The sequence below is a fragment of the Martes martes genome (genome assembly GCF_963455335.1).
Source record: "Martes martes genome assembly, chromosome: 14".
Taxonomy (NCBI): Eukaryota; Metazoa; Chordata; class Mammalia; order Carnivora; family Mustelidae; genus Martes; species Martes martes.
The window spans coordinates 77,846,984-77,865,694 of record NC_137902.1 but is presented as its reverse complement, the minus strand read 5'-3'; the positions used below and the strand labels follow the sequence as shown (position 1 = coordinate 77,865,694).

Sequence of the window (18,711 nt, the reverse complement as noted above, 5' to 3'; positions counted from 1 at the left end):
AAACACCACTGGACTGTAGCAGCATAGACCAGCCAAGGGAGGCTTTCTGAGGCAACCACAGTTTGCAAATGTCACTAGACAAAGCCTGTGGTCATTGTTGACACGGCTTCTCTTAGTGGTGGTGTGTATTACACAAAAAGGCATTTAAAAACATAATTATCCAGGTATTTAAAATATTCCAGTGGCAGTCTTGAACTTACTTCATCTTAGAAAATATTTAGTATGTACTATTTCATGTTAGCAAAAAAAAAAAAAATGTATCCTAGCTACCAGTCTATCCTTACTCTTTCGCTAAATACTTGGAAACAGTTTGATCAGTATGTCTAAGAAAATTAATGGAATTACTTCTTTTTTTTTTTTATTATTATTTATTTATTTGACAGAGAGAGAAATCACAAGTAGGCAGAAGTAGGCAGAGAGGCAGGCAGACAGAGAGGGAGAAGCAGGTTCCGTGCTGAGCAGAGAGCCTGATGTGGGGCTCGATCCCAGGACCCTGGGATCACGACCTGAGCTGAAGGCAGAGGCTTAACCCACTGAGCCACCCAGGCGCCCCATGGAATTACTTCTTCATTTTATACATGATTTGTATTTGTTTCCAAACACCAAAGTTCAGGAGATGGATGCACAGACATGTACCAAAGGAGTATCATTCCTTTTAGCTTCTCCTTTGCTTCAGGAATAACTTAAAATTGTCGCTACATATTATATTACATGAGTAAATGAGAAAAATTTACATAGTGAACAATTTCTATTAGCACCACAGCCTTTTAATCTTGACTTAACTGCTTTTACAGGATTTGTTGCTTCCTTTATCTCTCAATGGTTTTTATTCTATTGCTCAAAATGTGTTAACAGTTTATTTGAATTGAGGAGTAAAGTCTGATCATTATTTTTTGTAATGACAGGAAGTAAGACCAATGGAGTTAATCATTTAGCCTGAATTTTGTAATTAGTTTCTGTGGAGACATTTTGCATTTTTTCAATTATCTAAAGCTGCAGCTCCAATGTTTTGGTGAAAATATGATTAAAGCACATGATAATATAAAAGCATTTTATTTTCAGAGAGATATTGGCAGAAGAGTGTTGAAATGAGTGATTGCCCCCAACCCTTCCTGGGTCTAATGGATTAAACGAGAACTCTGTAAGAGAAAGACAGCAGGTGTCACCAACAGTCGGCTGTTAAATCTGAGGGATAGAACACTATCACCAAGAAGATATCTGGGTTCCTGAGTGACAGGTTTGCCCCAGTGACATGGGCTGCTCACCTCAATTCAGCCATAAGGAAAGAAACTCATTTGTACATTTGACCCTTAAACATATCGGCTTGAACTGCATGGGTCCATTTATATGCAGGGCTCAAAAAAAAAATAAAATATATGTATATACATATATATATATATACACACACACACACACAGAGTACAGTACTCTAAGTGTGTTTTCCTTATGATTTTCTTAATAACATTTTCTTTTCTCTGGCTTACTTTGTTCTAAGAATACAGTACATAATGCATATAACATACAAATACATGTTAATCGACTTTTATCAGTAAGGCTTCCAGTAGACAATAGTAGGCTATCAGTTGTGAGATTTGGGGGGAGTCAAAAGTTCTGAGCAGGTTTTCAACTGCACGGGGTGGAGGGTTGGCGCCTTTAACCACCACATTGTTCAAGGGTCAACTGTATAAGCTTTAAGCCATTGTATTTAGGGTCTCAGTTTTAGCAGCTTAGCTTTACCCCAAAGAATATAATAGAAACGTTGACAGTTTCCTGACCTGGTTGCACAGCTATATCTATAGTATTTTATTTTATTTATTTTTAAGGATTTTATTTATCTGAGAGAGAGAGAGTCCCCATGCATGAGCATGGGGGGGCGGTGCAGAGGGAGAGGGACAAACAGACTCCCCACTGGGCTGGAAGTCTCAACTGGGGCTCCATCCCAGGACCCTGAGATCATGACCTGAGCCAAAGACAGACACTTAACCAACTGAACCACCCAGGTGCCCTAGTTATGGTATTTCAGATTGTGCTAAATGTTTTCCACATTTTTTTCTGTCAATTCATCTTTATATATATTTAATAATGGAAGATAGTAACATTTTGTACCAAATTCAACACATCTGTTTATTCAATCCATCCATGCATTTGTTCATTTTACAACCACCACATGTAATTTTAAGTGCAATTTTCAGACATTCTTTGTTTTCACATGCTTTTTTCCTCTTTTTTCTACACGGTTTTACCATCCAACGCCGTTCTGACTCTTTCCCATCAGAGTGAATGTAAGCAGTTTTGCTGACACAGAATACTTCTATCTCTGGGGCTAAGGGTCTTTGTCTTTCTCCTGTCCCTACCCATCCATTTGTTCTCTTTCAAATAATAATCTCTGTTCTCTTTTGAGAACATTGTCTGTTTGTTTTATCAAAAGAGACTACGTGATATGGATCTTGAACGATAAGCTTGCCAAATGTCTTATCATTAGCTAGGATCTTCCGTTATGACGTCACTTTCTTATGAGAAGATTGACAGGTGGCATCCATGGGGAAAGGCTGCTGGTCAACCTTGCCTCAATCCTCGCCATTTTATTTTTTTGGTCCCTGATCACCCAGTGTGTTTGGGATGCTGGTTATGTTGGTACATTGTACCACATACACCTCGGCCTGCTACTCCTGTTGTACTCTTGCTACCGCGGTGTTTCTGAGCCCAAGACCTCACCCACAAGTGTTAAGGCTACTGCCTGTTCCCTCCTTACACTGCAGTGGGCCTCAGGGGGGTGGGGTCTACATGGCAGTACCAGCCCCAGCTCTCTCTCCTCCCCAGCTGAGGGGTCTCCTTTAGGAGTCCTCCAGAAGCTCATGTGCTGAAGGAATCTACACATCCAAATCCCAGTGGGGAGCTCTGTGGGCACCAAGCTGTTGCTATGAAATTCAGTTTTTATTGTCTCTTCTTCCTGTTCTGATGGCCCCCCAATGGTTATCATAAAACTAACCATTCATCGCCCCACTTACTTTTGATAATCATGGAAGGCTGTGGGTAGAGTCTTGACTGGAAGCTGAGGTTTGGTGAGGCCCAGCAAATTTGACGGCAGGCCTCAGGCATATGCCCTGAACAGAGCTGGCCTTCTGGTCAACTCTTCCTTGTCTGCCGCCATAACTATTAAAATAAGGAATGTTCTGTCACGTACCTAAAACCCTCTTGTGAAACGTGCTTTGGGAAATACTGATTTAAAGATATAAACAAGATTTTGGGAAATTATGGCCCAAAGATAATCTCATCCAAACCCCTTCATTTGCTAGAAATGAGTCTCAGAGAAGAAAGGCGACACCCATTATCACAGCTGCTCCTCACAGTGCTCCCCTGGAATCAACTATTATCCTCATTCTGGAGAAAATTGAGACCATCATAGTTAAGTGACTCTGATTGCCCAGCTAGCGGATTTGAGACTTCCAGAACTGTTCTTATCCATTACCCCATGATGAATTTTGAAGTTAGGCAATTCTGAGTCGGACCACATTCCATTTCCCGCCGGAGTGTAGACTGTAAGAGCCATTCTTCAAGATATCAAAAATCCACACTTTCTCCCCACTGGGCTGGATGTCTGAATCACCCAATTTCGCACGATGCATGAGATGTTCTATACTGAACGGTTCAGGGAAAAATAAATAGATAAAATATTAAATGGAAATACGTACAAAATTCGCAAAATGAAATGAATACCCAGCCTGCTGGAGTATTCATTTAAGCGATAAACATAGAAGAAGCAGACTCTTTGTTTGCTTCAGATGTATGAAAGCCCCTAACACTCTAGATTTAAACACTATACTTAATTTAATATTTATATTTATGTCCTAACATATGTACACATTCAATATTATTACGAGGCTAAAAATGAAACAGGTTACTTAGAGCCTGGAGATCAGGGACAACCAGGCCTCTCTGACGATGCAGTCTGGTAGTTATTCATTAAAAGTCCAGTATCCAATAAGATCACTGAATTGGAAGTTCTTAATCCCCAGCAGATCAACCACAAGTTCTCTAAAGTCAGGGACCATGCCTTATTTCTTTTAATCCCTTCTGCTTATCACAACGCTTTCATAAAATAGGCATTCAATAAATCTTTGAATGGATGATGTCTAAGCTTCTTCTAAGTATGTTTTCTTTGGCACAGGACACACGGCCTCAGTCAGGGCTTGCACCTGCTTTATGCCAATGCCCACCACTATTCAAGGCTCAGCTGCCTCCCTCTGTTCCAGGACATGAACCTCCAGGTACTTCCCAGAGACCACGGCTCCCGGCTGATGGCTGTCTCCAGGGCAGCTCCTTGGTGAAACAGTTAGGAGGCTGGTCGTGGCCAGAAGTGAGGAGGGCTGACTGGTGAACGGAGGAGGGGCTTGCTGAGAGGGGGTGTCAGGAGGGTGGGTCAGGCAGTGAGCAGTGTGCAGATGGAGCGACCGGGAGAGAGCCAGAGAAAGGCCAGCAGTGCCCACCTTCCACCTCCATAGAGTGCTAGGCAGTTTTAAGACAGAAAATTCTTTCATTATGCTAATAATAATCATTCCAAGATCTGCCGACATTAAAATGGGGACATATTTTGAGAAGGCTTGTAAGAGCCCAAGTGTGAGTATAAGGGCCTGGATGAAGGCAGAGGCAGAAGAGCAGAGACACATCAGCGGGGTCATCCAATCCTAACTTGAAACCACTCTGTTTAGGATTCCTACCTACTTTTGTCTTTTTTTGTCTAAAGTGACATAATGAAGCACAAAGAAAGGGGGGGAAGACCCACGATCGTCTGAATCGATACAGAAAAAGAATATAATATTAACAACCTTACATGATAAAAACACTCATTAAAATAGAAGCATCTTGGTGCTTCCCCAAGATGACAAAGACCACACAAAATAAAAAACCTCACAGCTAGCATAATATGCGGTGGTGGAAGGCTGGAAGCTTTTTCTCCAAGATCAGTAACAAGGCAAGGATGTTTGCTTTCATCACTGCTATTCAACGTAGTACTGAAAATTCTATCCAGAGTAATTAGGCAAGGAAAACAAATAAAATACATCAAATCTGGAAAGAAAGTAAGATGATCTCTGTTCATAGATTACACAATCTTCTATGTGGAAAGCCCTAAAGAATTCACACACAACAAAAATCGTTAGAGCCAATAAATGAATTCAGTAAAGATTCAAATAAAAAATCAACACCCCCAAATCAGTTGTATTTCTGTACACTTGCGGTGAACAATCTAAAAAAGGAACTTACGAAATGATTCCATTTGCCATAGCATTAAACAGAATAAAATACTTAGGAATCGATTAAATCAAGGAGGCAAAAGGCTTACACACTGAAAATACAAGACACTGCTGTAAGAAATTGAAGAAGACCAGGGCGCCTGGGTGGCTCAGTGGGTTGAGCCTCTGCCTTCAGCTCAGGTCATGGTCTCAGGGTCCTGGGATTGAGCCCCACATCAGGCTCCCTGCTTCCCAGTCTCCCTCTGCCTGTCTCTCTGCCTACTTGTGATCTCTCTCTCTGTCAAATAAATAAATAAAATATTTTTAAAAAAAGAAATTGAAGAACTAAATAAATGGAAAACTATCACAGATCCATGAAATGAAATATTGTTAAATGTGAATACTACCAAAAAAGAATGTACCGATTCAATGCAATCTGTATTAAAATCCCAATGGCATTTTTTTTTCTTGGATGAATATCTTTATTTATTTATTTATTTATTTATTTATTTTTCTTTTCAGTGTAACAGAAAAACTCACCCTGAAATTCATTTGAAGTCTCAAGGAACCTTAAATAGCCAAACTAGCTTGAGAAAAAGGAACAAAGTTGAAGGACTCACACTTACTGATTTCAAAATGTACTACAAAGCTAAATGGTGTAGTACTGGCATAAGGATAAACATATAGGCCAACAGAATAAACTACAGAACCCAAGAATAAATCTGACATGTATGGTTAATTGATTTTTGACAAAGATGCCAAGACCATGCAATGGTGAAAGAAAATGTCAATAAATTGTGGTGGGAAGATTTGGATTTCACATGCAAAAAATACATTTGGACCCTTATGTTATACCATATGCAAAAATCAACTCAAAATGAATGAGAGGCCTGATCTGAATAGCTAAAACTACAAAAATCTTGGAAGAAAACATAGGGAACATAGGGGGAAATGTTCATGCCATTGGATTTAGCAATGATTTTATGGATATGGCACCAAAAGCACAGGTCTTAAATGAAAAAATATATAGATTGGACTTAAACAAAGCTAAAAACTTTTGTGCCTCAAGGGGCACTATTTAGAGAGTGAGAAGAGGACTCACAGAATGGGAGAAAATATTCATAAATCATGTATCTGATAAGGGATTCATATCCAGAATATATAAATTTAAATAATATGACAACAAAAAAATGGGCAATCCAAAATGGGCAAAAGATTTAAGCAGACATTTCTCCAAAGAAGATAGAAAAATGGCCAATAAGCACATGAAGGTTGTTCAGCATTACTAATCATTAGAGAAATGCAAACCCAAACCACAGTGAGAGATCATGTTATTCTTATTAAGATGGCTATAATCAATGAGATGAAAAATGACAAGTGTTGGCAAGGATGCAGGGAAATTAGGACCTTTCTACATTGCTGGTTGGGATGTAAAATGCTGCAGCTCCTATGGTAAACAGTTGGGAAGTTCCTCAAAAAACTAAACATAGAATGATGACAAAATCAAGCAATTCCGGGTCCCAGGTATATGTCCAAAATGTTGAAAGCAGGGCCTGGAGCACATACTCATCTACCGATGTTCATTGTAGCATTACTCACAACAGTTACAAGGGGGAAACTATCCATATGTCCGTGAACAAATGAACGGATAAACAATAGGTGATGTGTTCGTACAATGGAATACTATCCTGCCTTAAAAAGGAACAAAGCTAGGATGTATGCTTCAGTGTGAGTGAACCTTAAAAACATTATGTTAAATGAAATAACTCAGGTACATAAAGGACAAATATAATTCCATTCACATGAGGTACGTAGAGTCTTCAAATTCATGCAGACAGAAATCAGATTATAGGTTACCAGGAACTGGGGTGAGGAGGAATGGGAGTTATTGCTTAATTGTTGCAAAGCTTCTGTTCAGGTTGGCAAAAAAGTTTTGGAAGTGTGTAATGGTGATGGTTGCCCAATACCGTGACTGTTGTTAATGCCACTAAATTGTATACTTAAAAAAGGTTAAAATGGCACATTTTATGTTTTATGTTATAATGTGATTTTAAAAATTAATAATATAATACACCCAATACCATTGAATTGTATGCTTTAAATAACCGAATTGCATGGTATGTGAATAATATATCTCAGTAGAGCTGTTTAAAAAAAAAAAAAAGAAAGAAGAGATAACACAGCAATCAGTTTGAGGGGAAAAGGCTGTGATTCAAGAATTTCATAGGTAATCAGCCAGCCGTTCAAGCACGTCGGCAGTAGAAAGACATGTTGCATATGGCAGAGCTTAGAACATCTCTGTGCCCTTTTTCAATTACTTGTGACCAAGGAATACCCTTTTCCAAAGAAGCTGTCTTGGGCTTCTTTTCTAAGAAACCTATCCCATTCAGGAGGGCTCTACTCTCATAACCGTCCAAAAGCTTCACCTTCCAATGCCATCACATCCGGCATTAGTTCTTTGTATTTTGAATGAACGTCTTCCTTTCCTCTAGTCAGTAGCTTTTCATTTGTATTTCCCTTATTCCATTTCCACTTTGTCTTACTCATTTGTATTCTGTCTTCATCTATACTGCAGGATCTTTGAGGTAGAAATCCTATTTTGAAGCTTTTATTTATTTATTTGAGAGAAAGAGAGAGAGAGAAAGTGATGGCAGAAGGAAAGGAAGAAGCAGACTCCCCACTGAGCAGTGAGACCGACGACGCAGGGCTCGATCCCAAGACCCGGAATCATGACCTGAGCTGAAGTCAGACACTCAATCAGCTGAGCCACCCAGGCACCCCCAGAAATCCCATTTTGAACATCTCTGTATTCTCCCCAAAACACCTGACATAGTACTTATCTACTTCTAGCACTTAATTAGTACCTGTTTTATTGAATTTTCTAAGGCTCTGCTGTCAATATTAATTATATATTTTGATAGTCTGAATAATGCCATAGGTTTCAATTTCTTTCAAACTAAATTAGCTCCCAGGGAAAAAAGTTCCATGATTTAACACACTCCAGAATTAACCCTGCAATGTAAACTAATAGTATTTGACACATAGAATGAATAAGTGACTGTTGATTAAATATTTGCTTGAAGAAAAACATAGATTACATAATGTTTAAAGGCCATATTTCATTTTGAGAGGTACCCAAATTAATGGTTCTTTATATCAAGGTCCTTAATACCAACTGGTCATCCAAGTGGAAAGTTACCCCAAATATTATTAGAAGTACATGGTATTTACATGTGGGGTAGTCTCAATCATGTACCAGGTACACTGTTTCTGTTTTCAATGGAGAGACCTATCCCAGCATGATTGTTTGCCTGCAGAGAAGGACTAGTTGTTCACCCAGGGAATCGTTGGATGACTGAAGTGTAGTGCTGTCGAACCATGACAGCCCGAGGTATGATCTCTAGGACACACTCATGGCACCAGAAACAAGGGCAAAGAGCCCACTAGCAAGGCAGACATTCCTGAGTCCCTTCTCCGTGCCTCCATTCCTCACCCTCACTCAGCCACACCCAGTCCCCCCCACCCCCCGACCCCCCCTTTTTCTGAGGAACACGGTGTTTCTTTACCGGGATTAATACCTTTCATTAAGTTAGACTCAGCTTCATCCGGGGATTCTTTTGCTTTATTTAATGTTAACCCTGTGAGATTTATCTTACCATTGGAAAATAAAAGAATACTATCTCCAACTTCAGAGAATGATTTAAGCTTTTAAGCGATATCCTGGTAAAAACAAAAACAAGCACACAACATCCTCTCTGCGCCTTTTACAGAGTCTGTTGTGAAATTTGAGCTAACAGTGTTCATTTGATTAAGCTCTGAAAAATGGCGACTGCCATGATTCTCCAGTAATTTCTTCTTCTTCTTCTTTTTTTTTAAGATTTTATTTTTAAGTAATCTCTACACTCAGTGTGGGGCTCAAACTTACAACCCCGAGGTCGAGAGTTTCACACTCTACCAACTGAACCAGCCAGGTACTCCCCAGTAATTTATTCTTTTTTTTTTCTTGAAGATTTTATGTACTTATTTGACAAACAAAGATCACAAGTAGGCAGAGAGGCAGGCAGAGAGATAGAGAAGGGAAGCACGCTCCCTGCTGAGCTGGGAGCCCTATAGGGGGCTCAATCCTGGGACCCTGGGTTCATGACCTGAGCTGAAGGCAGAGGCTTAACCCACTGAGCCACCCAGGCGCCCTCTCAGTAATTTATTCTTGCGAACATTTATTTACTTGCCACTGTGTGTCCAGGTACTAGATGTTGCTGTAGATGTAGTTAGGACTGAGCCAGAAAAAGTCTGTACTTAAATAAGACTTTCTTGGGGCACCTGGGTGGCTCAGCTGGTTAAGCGTCTGCCTTCAGCTCAGGTCATGATCCCAGGGTCCCAGGATTGAGTCCCCAGCTAAGGCTCCCAGCTCAGCAGGGAGCCTGCTTCCCTCTCTCCTTTGAACCCTCTCCCCCACTTGTGCTCGCTGTCTCTCAAATAGATAAAATCTTTAAAAAAAAAAAAAAAGGCTTCCTTAAACTGAATTAAAGGCTTAAGTACGCAAGGCAAAAGGGCAGACAGGGTAGAGGGCAAGGTGCCTGACCTACCAAGGCTGTAGAAGGTCATATACTAACACGCTGGGGATAGTGTTTGTGATCTTCCTTTGAACTTTAAATTTTTATCTGGCCCCCCAAAGCCATGTATGAGAGTATCTCACATTGAAAATATAGCATACTTAAAATCTCAGTATTTTGGGAATAAGGATGACATTTATTTAACTACTAAGAAAGCAGTAACATTTTTATAAACCTATGTTACTATGAGAGCAGGGGCATCTGAGTTACAATTGACATTACAAGCAGTTTGGGACTTCCAGTTTTCTGGGGAGAGGGCTGCCCCCAGGGAAGCATTGGTTTAGGGACAAAGAGCACAAACACTGAAACCAGTTTTTCCAGGAATGAGGACCAGTTTTGCTACCTTGGGCAAGTTGTTTAAGTTCTCTCTCTTCTTTTTCTTTTCTTTTAGGTTAATCAGTAAAGCCAGGCAGGTGGAGAAGGAACAAAGACATCTGTAACTGACTGTGATCAGTTATGACCAGCCACATTCTCTTTCCTTTTATTTTCATTGTAAGACAAGGGTAATAAGAGCACCTAGCTTACGGATATCCTCCTCCATGGGCCTAATCTTGCTTTGTAATGATATATGTGATTATCATTTTTCCTATGCTCTAGGCTACAGGACCTGGGTCTGTCTCATTATTTTAGCTCCAGTGCCTGGCCAGTGTCGACAAATATTTGTTAAACAAATGAATAATAATGCCAACAATTCATAGGATTTAAACAGTTGGATCTTTTTAAAAAATTCATATATATATATATATATATATATATATATATATATATATTTGAGAGAGGGAGAGAGAGCATGAGCAAGGGGAGGGGCTTAGGGAGAGGGAGAAACTGATTCCCTGCTAAGCAGGGAGCCTGATGTGGGGCTGGATCCCAGGAACCTGGGATCATGACCTGAGCTGAAGGCGGATGGCTACCCAACTGAGCCATCCAGGCGCCCCAAGCTGGATCTTTCAATGCCAGTACACCATAACTCTTATCTTTTAATAACTCTGAATCATGTCCCAAATACGATAGAAATTCTAGTTTTCAACTTGACTATCTTAATTGGACCTTGCCTCCCTGCTTCCCAAGCAGGGCCAGAAAATAATGTTTTAAGTCACCTCTATTTTAAAATTTTCCGTTTAAAGGAAAACAAAAACAAAATATTAACTCGGCTATAATTGCTGAACTTTTTAAGCACTAAACTCTAACCAATTTCTTTTTGTGTTACAAGAAAAGAATTTGTTCTCAATGAACTCTTTTCAATTTAAAAATTATTTCTGATTTCCCTCCAGGTTTATTCTATAAATTTCCAGACTTCAAAGAAAAGACTTTAGAAAGGGTTTGTCAGGTCACTTTGCCTCCTTATATCACATTTATAAAAGTAAAAGTTTAGCAGTTAGCTAAAAGTTTAGCTCTCAGTTCATCATCTTAAACTGATTAAATCCCACATTCCTGTCTATTAAACAAAAATGTTTGTATTCCTAGACAAAACCAAGCCAAACCAAACCAAACCAAACCAAACCAATCATCCCCTCAAAACCCAAAACCAAAATCCAAACCAAAGCAAATTTTAAAAACCAAAAACCTGGGGTGTCTGGGTGGCTCAGTGGGTTGAGCATCTGCCTTTGGTTCAGGTCACGATCTCAGGATCCTGGGATTGAGCCCAGGGTTCCCTGGGTTCCCTGCTCTGTGGGAAGTCTGCTTCTTCCTCTCCCCTTGCTTCTCTCCCCTCAGCCTTTGTAAAAGCAAAACCCTCCTGCTTGGATTTTCTGAAAAAGTTTTAATTATCCTCCCGATTAAATCCACAAATGTTCTCCTCTCTGCCTTCTGAATGCTGATATTTTCAGTATTTGGAATTAAGTTTTTGTTTAACCTATAACTTCCTGTGTTGGGTTCTGGCATCAGGCTGCCTGGGTCCCCACTCTACTGCTCTCTAGTTGTATGAGCCCTTGGGTATTTCCTTCTTGCTTAATTTCTGCCTCTTTAAAATAGGAACAAATATATGACTCCTATTTTATAAGAATGAAGATTAAAATAAGAGATGGCACATAAGAACTTGAGAGTTCCATACATGAGAATCAGTATTATCATGTAACCAGATCAAACCCATTTTTTGTATTTCCTTTTCGTCAAGCGTGATGTCTACATACAGGTGCTAGCAAAATTAGGCAGGTCAAAGATGAACTACCTTTTGATAAATAAGAATACTTTTGGAGGGGTGCCTGGGTGGCTCAGTGGGATAAGCATCTGCCTTCAGCTCAGGTCATGCTCCCAAGGTCCTGGGATCGAGTCCCATGTTGGGCTCCCTGCTCAGAGGGGAGCCTGCTTCTCCCTCTCCCTCTGGCCCTCCTGCCCGTTCATGCTTGCTCATTCTCTCTCTCTCAAATAAATAAATAAAATCTTAAAAAAAAAAAAAGAATGTTTTTGGAGTCAGTGAAGCAGACAGCACAGATTGAATCAACTGACTTGCCCAGGAGACAAAATCCTAGAGAGAGAGATGGTAATTCTTTCCATGCAGGAGAAAAGGGGGAGCAAGGCCTCTCCAGGGCTATCGGTGACAATAAAATAACCTCCAATTTTCTTTGCATTCTTTTACTACCTTGTACCTGGCAACAAGATTGTATATCACAGACTCAGTAAATTCAGCTCAATTACTACAATCTGGGTTATCAAAGTGCGTGTTGACCTATGTGACTCTAGGGGTGGGTCATAACCTTGAGATTATGAAGGGATCTGAGGGAAGAAGGAAAAGTCAGGGATCTTCTGGGGAAAGCTAATGGTCACCTCCACAGCCCCCAGGGGTAGCAATCCCTTGTTTGAGAATTGGCTCTCAGTTGACATTCTTAGGACTCTGACTAGCAGGTCACCAAAACAACCCAATGGGCTGGGCACACATAATCAAGCCGTAGAATAATGTGTGTGTGTGTGTGTGTGTGTGTGTGTGTGTGTTTTTAAGATTTTATTTGTTTGAGACAGAGAGGGAGAGAGAGTGAGGGCGCACAAGCAGGGAGGAGGTCAGAAGGAAATGGAGAAGTAGACTCCCCACTGAGCAGGGAGCCCGATGATGCAGGACTTATTCCAGGACCCTGAGATCATGATCTGAGCCAAAGGCAGATGCTTAATCGACTGAGCCAGCCAAGGCCCATAGAACAATGTATAAAACTGGAATACAGTTTATTTACTGGCGTACAGGAAGAGTTAGATATTTATGTCCACCAATCAGAGTTTCTTTCCGTGAAGACAAACCTGTTGGGAGAAAACCCCAAAACAACCGAAAAACAACTGAGGGGGTTTTTGGAGCCTTTCCTCTATATTTTGGCTGTCTGATGGATGAGCCTAATGAGAGTCAGGGTGAAGATCAGGGTCAGGGGGTGGGCTGGCAGATTATCATCAAAGTAAGATAATAGATGCTTTCCTACAGAGACAGAGAAATTGAGGCTTTGCCTCAATGGTCCTGCCTCATCTCCAGATGTATTTGTATTAGTTTCCTAGGCCTAGTGTAACAAAGTATCACAAGATGGGGGGCCTAAAACATCAGAAAGGTACTGTGTCACAGTCCTGGAAACTGCCAGTCCAAAACCAATGTGTCAGCAGGTCCATGCCAACCTCTGCTTCTGCTGTCGTGTGGCTGTTTTGTCCTTGTGTATCTCTGTCCTCTTCCAGTAAGGACACCACTCATGCTGGACTAAGGGTCCATTCTCCTTGGACCTCATCTTAACTAGTTACCTGTGCACCAACTCTATTTCTGAGGAAGTTCCGTTCTGAAGTGCTAGGGTTTAGGATTTCAACGCCTCTGTTGCGGGCCACATTTCAACCCATAATGGTATTCTTGGAACTCTCCTTTAAGTTGTGTGAGTTTTTGTACTAGGAATTCACTGACCCTTTAGTCTTTTTTTCTTTTTAATTTTTTAATTTTTTTATAAACATATAATGTATTATTAGCCCCAGGGATACAGGTCTGTGAATCGCCAGGTTTACACACTTTACAGCACTCACCATAGCACATACCCTCCCCAATGTCCATAACCCCACCACCCTCTCCCGACCCCCCTCCCCCCAGCAACCCTCAGTTTGTTTTGTGATATTAAGAGTCTCTTATGGTTTGTCTGCCTCCCGATCCCATCTTCTTTCATTTTTTCTTTTCCTACCCCCCAAATCCCCCAAGTTGCATCTCCACTTCCTATCAGGAAGATCATATTATAGTTGTCTTTCTCCGATTGGCTTATTTTGCTAAGCATAATACCCTCTAGTTCCATCCATGTCATCGCAAATGGCAAGATTTCATTTCTTTTGATGGCTGCATAGTATTCCATTGTATATATATACCACATCTTCTTTATCCATTCATCTGTTGATGGACATCTAGGTTCTTTCTATAGTTTGGCTATTGTGGACATTTCTGCTATAAACATTCGGGTGCACGTGCCCCTTCGGATCACTACGTTTGTATCTTTAGGGTAAATACCCAGTAGTGCAATTGCTGCTGACCCTTTAGTCTTGTTACTATTTTAAGACTAAGGAAACACCGGGTCCGGTCATTTTTAGCTGACAAAGCAAATATCTGATGATTTGTTAAACACAGAGACTGATCTACAATTCCTGCAATTTCTGCTAAGATAGAGAATACTAAGTAACTAGGTACCCAGAAGATTTTTTTTTTTTTCAAGGAACACCTCAACAAAATGTGAGATTGGTGATCATTTAAAACTTTACAATCTAGGGGTGCCTGGGTGGCTCAGTTGGTTAAGGATCTGCCTTCAGGCTCAGGTCATAATCCCAGGGTTCTGGAATCGAGCCCCACATCGGGTTCCCTGCTCAGCCGGGAGTCTCCCTCTGTCTGCTTCTCTGCCTACTTGTGCTCTCTCTCTCTCTCTCTGTCAAATAAAAATCTAACAAAACAGAAACCTTGCAATCTGAACAAGATCTTCAGCTCTTTAGGGCCATCCTCTCCCTCCTACACTCTTCTTTGTTCCATTCTCCCCCGACTTGGGTTTTTTCATCTCCAAGTATGACCATTTTTGGTAAAGATGCAATACACATGATTATCATAATTTTTTAGATATAAAAAATTGAGGTATAATTACATAATAAAATGAGAATGGCATACAAATGTGTACTTCAAAATAAAAAGATTAGTAAACTTCATAATTTGGTCTCAACTTTATTTTCCTAGATTCATTTACTTTCCTCCTGTCTACCATGCTCACCCTTACAGAGCTTTTCTTTATTTTCAAAGTCTAGTGCTGTGTTCTACTCAGGAAGTCTCTCCCCACTGGAGAGCTCCTACGTCAAGTCCCAGTTACTTCCTGGAAGCTTTCCTCCAACACCCTTGGAGTAACGCAGCTCTTCTGGCACAGTGTGTGTGGTTCTCATTTTTCCCTGTTCAATTATTAGTTTTAGCTAGTTGTGAGTTCTTTCTCCAAGACAGAGGCGGGAGTGTGATGGAGCTTGTCTTTCTTTGCATTGCGAGTGCTTAGCCCAGCGCATGATACACAGTTAAGTGTTCAATAAATTATACTGTCAATTAGTTGACAGTTAACACGCAGGTATGTACTTCAGAGTTTTCACAGCGCGTTGGCACGATCTCATTTCCCCCCTACAACAGGCTTATAAAACAGCAATTACTACCACCCTATCATTTCCTGCTTGTGGAACCGAGAGACGCAGAGGTTATTTATCTTGCCCATAGCTAGTCAGTAGCAAAACGTGGCTAGAACTTGGTCCCCCGACTCCAAATTCCCCGCTCTTGACACCACCACAGGTTGAAGCTAGCGCCGACTCCGCGCTACGACTTAAACTTGAGAGGCCTCGCCGGCCACATTTCCGGATAACGGGCTTGGAGATGCGCCCAGTCTCCGCAGGGCTTAACAGTTTGGGGCTCCGGCAACATTGACTGCGTGGGACCTTGGACTACATCTCCCAGAGAGCCCTGGGGCAAACCCTCCGGTGACTGGTTGAAATGGATCCGCCAATACAGCGCGACGTGCTCGTACAGACCAATCATAGGCCGGAAGGGGCAGGACCTCCCACGCAGAGGCTAGATTGAGCGGAGACGCTAGCAACGTTGTAAGGTGTCCCAAAGCCCAAGGGGCCTGACATCCTCGGTCCCGCGCCTCGGGCGCCACGGCGTCCTCCTTTTCGGGTCCAGTCGGCGCCTTTCCCGCGATCCGCCGCAGGGTAGCGCGTGTGTGGCCGCCAGACCCGCGCCGGGGACAGGACAGGTGACCGGGAAGAAAGCACGTGCTGGAGCGTTGTAGCGGCCGAGGGCGCGTCTGTCATCGCCACGCCGCGCCCACGTCGTGCGGGAGGTCCCCCGAGCGGCGTGTGGTGCGCGGAAGGCCCCGGGCGCCGCGAGCCCCGGGCCGCGGGCTCCTCGGTGCCCCCTGCGACCTCGGCCCCTGAGGTCTGCTCCCAGGCGCTGGCTAGCGTCGCTCTTGGCCGTGTCCTCCTGTGCAGAGTGCGACTCCCCGGCTTCGCCCCTGGCCTGCGGAGGAGGAGACTCGGAGGCATGTCGCCCGCCCTGCCAGAGCTGACGCCTTCCGGTAACGCTGCCTCCCGCTCTCCGCGGTTGGGTTGTGTACTGAGTCCTGTTATGGGCTCCTAATCCCTGGGGTAATTCTCTTCGCCTCCTGGAGGCGCGCCACCAGGTTTCCCCGCGGGCGGGAGGGCGGCAGCTTTGAGGGGGCGGAGGTTCCACGTGGTTCTGCTGGGTTCCTTCTGCACCTGCACTTCTTCCTCCCCAGGCAAGCGGACTCTCAGCAGCCACGAGGCACCCTCTCTCCGCGCGCGCCCGAGGCACCTCTTAATGTCAAAGTAACTTCGCTGTTGGGTGCAGCATATTTCAGCTGGGCGTAGTGGAAATTTTGCCAGAGTTAACGTTCTCAATTCAATAAATATTTATTGAGTACCTGCTGTGCTCATTCAAAGAAAGTTTCTGTGTTGCGAGGCGGATAAGGAAACCCAGAGAACTATTAAACTTAAGGAAACGTTTCTTTTACCACATCAGGGTTAGAGCTGTCGTTCTGCACACTCCAGTGTGCATAGAATCACTCTGTAAAATGAGCACATAGTAGGTCGTGATGGGGAGTAGTAATCTCATGCGATTCTAATGATGGCTCTGAGATCAATGTTGAGAAAAAACTAGGTCAGCTCAAGAACTGACAATAGTTTCAGCTTTATAATGAGATCGGTCTCTAAGGTCATCCTTGATTAAGATTTTTGGTCAGACATACCCATAAAAACATGGGAGGTATGAGGTAGGAAATGTGGAAAGAAGAGAACCAGTCCTAAGGACAGAGCAGTACCTGGGTGTGGGGGAATGAGGGTGTTCAGCATGGCGGGAGCTGAATACTGAATTCATAACTCAGAAGGAAATTTATCAGACTTGAGCTAGTGACCCTATTGATTCTAGGGTTCTGATATGGGGCTGGTAAAATTGTTCTTGAAACCAGTGGAAATGTGACTGAGAAACATTTTATCACTGTTGGTATAAAAGAAGAGGTAGAGAGGGAGATCATACCATTCTTTGAATAATATCTCTGCCGCATGACTGCTTGCTTTCCTATTTAATTAAGAAAGGAAATACGTTATTTCACCTTCATCTAAATATATCAGCAGCAGAATGAGTCGGCTAAATGGGGGCAATGCCGAGCTATATATTTTTGTTTCCCCTGTGAGAGTTGTTGGTTAGAATCTGCCCTGTTAAGAACGTGGTTAGTCAGGGGTAAACTGTACAGAATGCTCTGTATGCAATGAACCAAATATAGATAAGTATGAGGGTATTTTGGTTATCATTGTTCTTCATGGAAGATCTCAGTGACTGCTCACCTTACCAAGGGAAAGAAGAATTGTTAAGGTGACTTACTCTTAGGAGAAGGTTCTGGAGGGGCAACGGTGATTAGAAGCCAGTGAAAGATAACCTCCTGTTGGAAAAGCTTGGAGAATACATCAGGATAAGAACAGTGAACACTTAAACGAACAAATCTGGGAGGAGGACCTCTACAAGGGAAATCTTATCCCCTAAAGAATAAATAAGCATGTGGATGATGTAGAAGCAGGGAATTTTTAAGGGCCTCAGTTGGGAGGAGTTTTGTCTTCAATGCATGCAATTCCCATTTTATTATGTCCCCTTTTATCTCATTTTCTGTTCACAGTTCTCATGGTCTCACAGGTGGCCTGGTTCCCATATTGCCTTGTATTTGTATGTTTCCTTGTACTCTAGTGTGTGTATGTATTTTTAATTTATATAAGTAGTATCTTGATAGTTGATGATTGCTGACACTTTCACTCAGTATCCCACCATTATCATACAGCAGTGCAGTGTTCCCCATGAATGTCTACCACATTTTGCTTGGACATTTCCCAACATTGTCTCCAATGTGCCACTCCTACAAACATCCCCTTCTGTGTTCCCGGTGGATCAACCTGAGATTTTGTTTGGGAAATACACCCGGGATTGAGGTTGCTGGGTTTTCTGCATGCTTACTTTTTACCAAGTTCTGCTAGGCTGCTCTCCAGAATGGCTCTGTCCAGCAGGCATACTGGAGGGTGCAGATTTCTTTGGCATTATCCCGTTTTCTAATTATTGTCCATCTGTTGGGTGCAAATGGGTATCATCTTGTTTTAATTCACATCCGGTCACTAATGAGCTTGAGCATCTCTTTAGATAGTTCCTGAGTATTATTTTCTTCTTCCTTGACTTGACTATTTGTATCTTTGTAGGAGTTCCTTGTACATTATAGGTATTAGTCCCTTTTAATTTGAGACATTGCAGAATCTTCCTCCAATCCATAATCTGTTAATTTTGTCTATGGTAACTTTCATTTCATAGGAATCCTTAGTTTTTATGGAATCACATTCATCTTTTTTTTTTTTAATATTACAAGTTG

The 18,711-nt window shown here is 42.0% G+C and overlaps 1 protein-coding gene across 1 annotated transcript in view; it reads left to right on the top strand.

Annotated features, from left to right (window-relative positions):
• The first annotated feature begins 15,851 nt into the window (after positions 1 to 15,851).
• MTR (5-methyltetrahydrofolate-homocysteine methyltransferase) overlaps positions 15,852 to 18,711 on the top strand; it is a 96,446-nt gene continuing 93,586 nt past the window's right edge. The window contains exon 1 of the mRNA XM_080823745.1: positions 15,852 to 16,365. Within this exon, the coding sequence (XP_080679871.1) occupies positions 16,332 to 16,365 (34 nt within the window). The 5' untranslated portion in view covers positions 15,852 to 16,331. The remainder of the gene's footprint in view (positions 16,366 to 18,711) is intronic.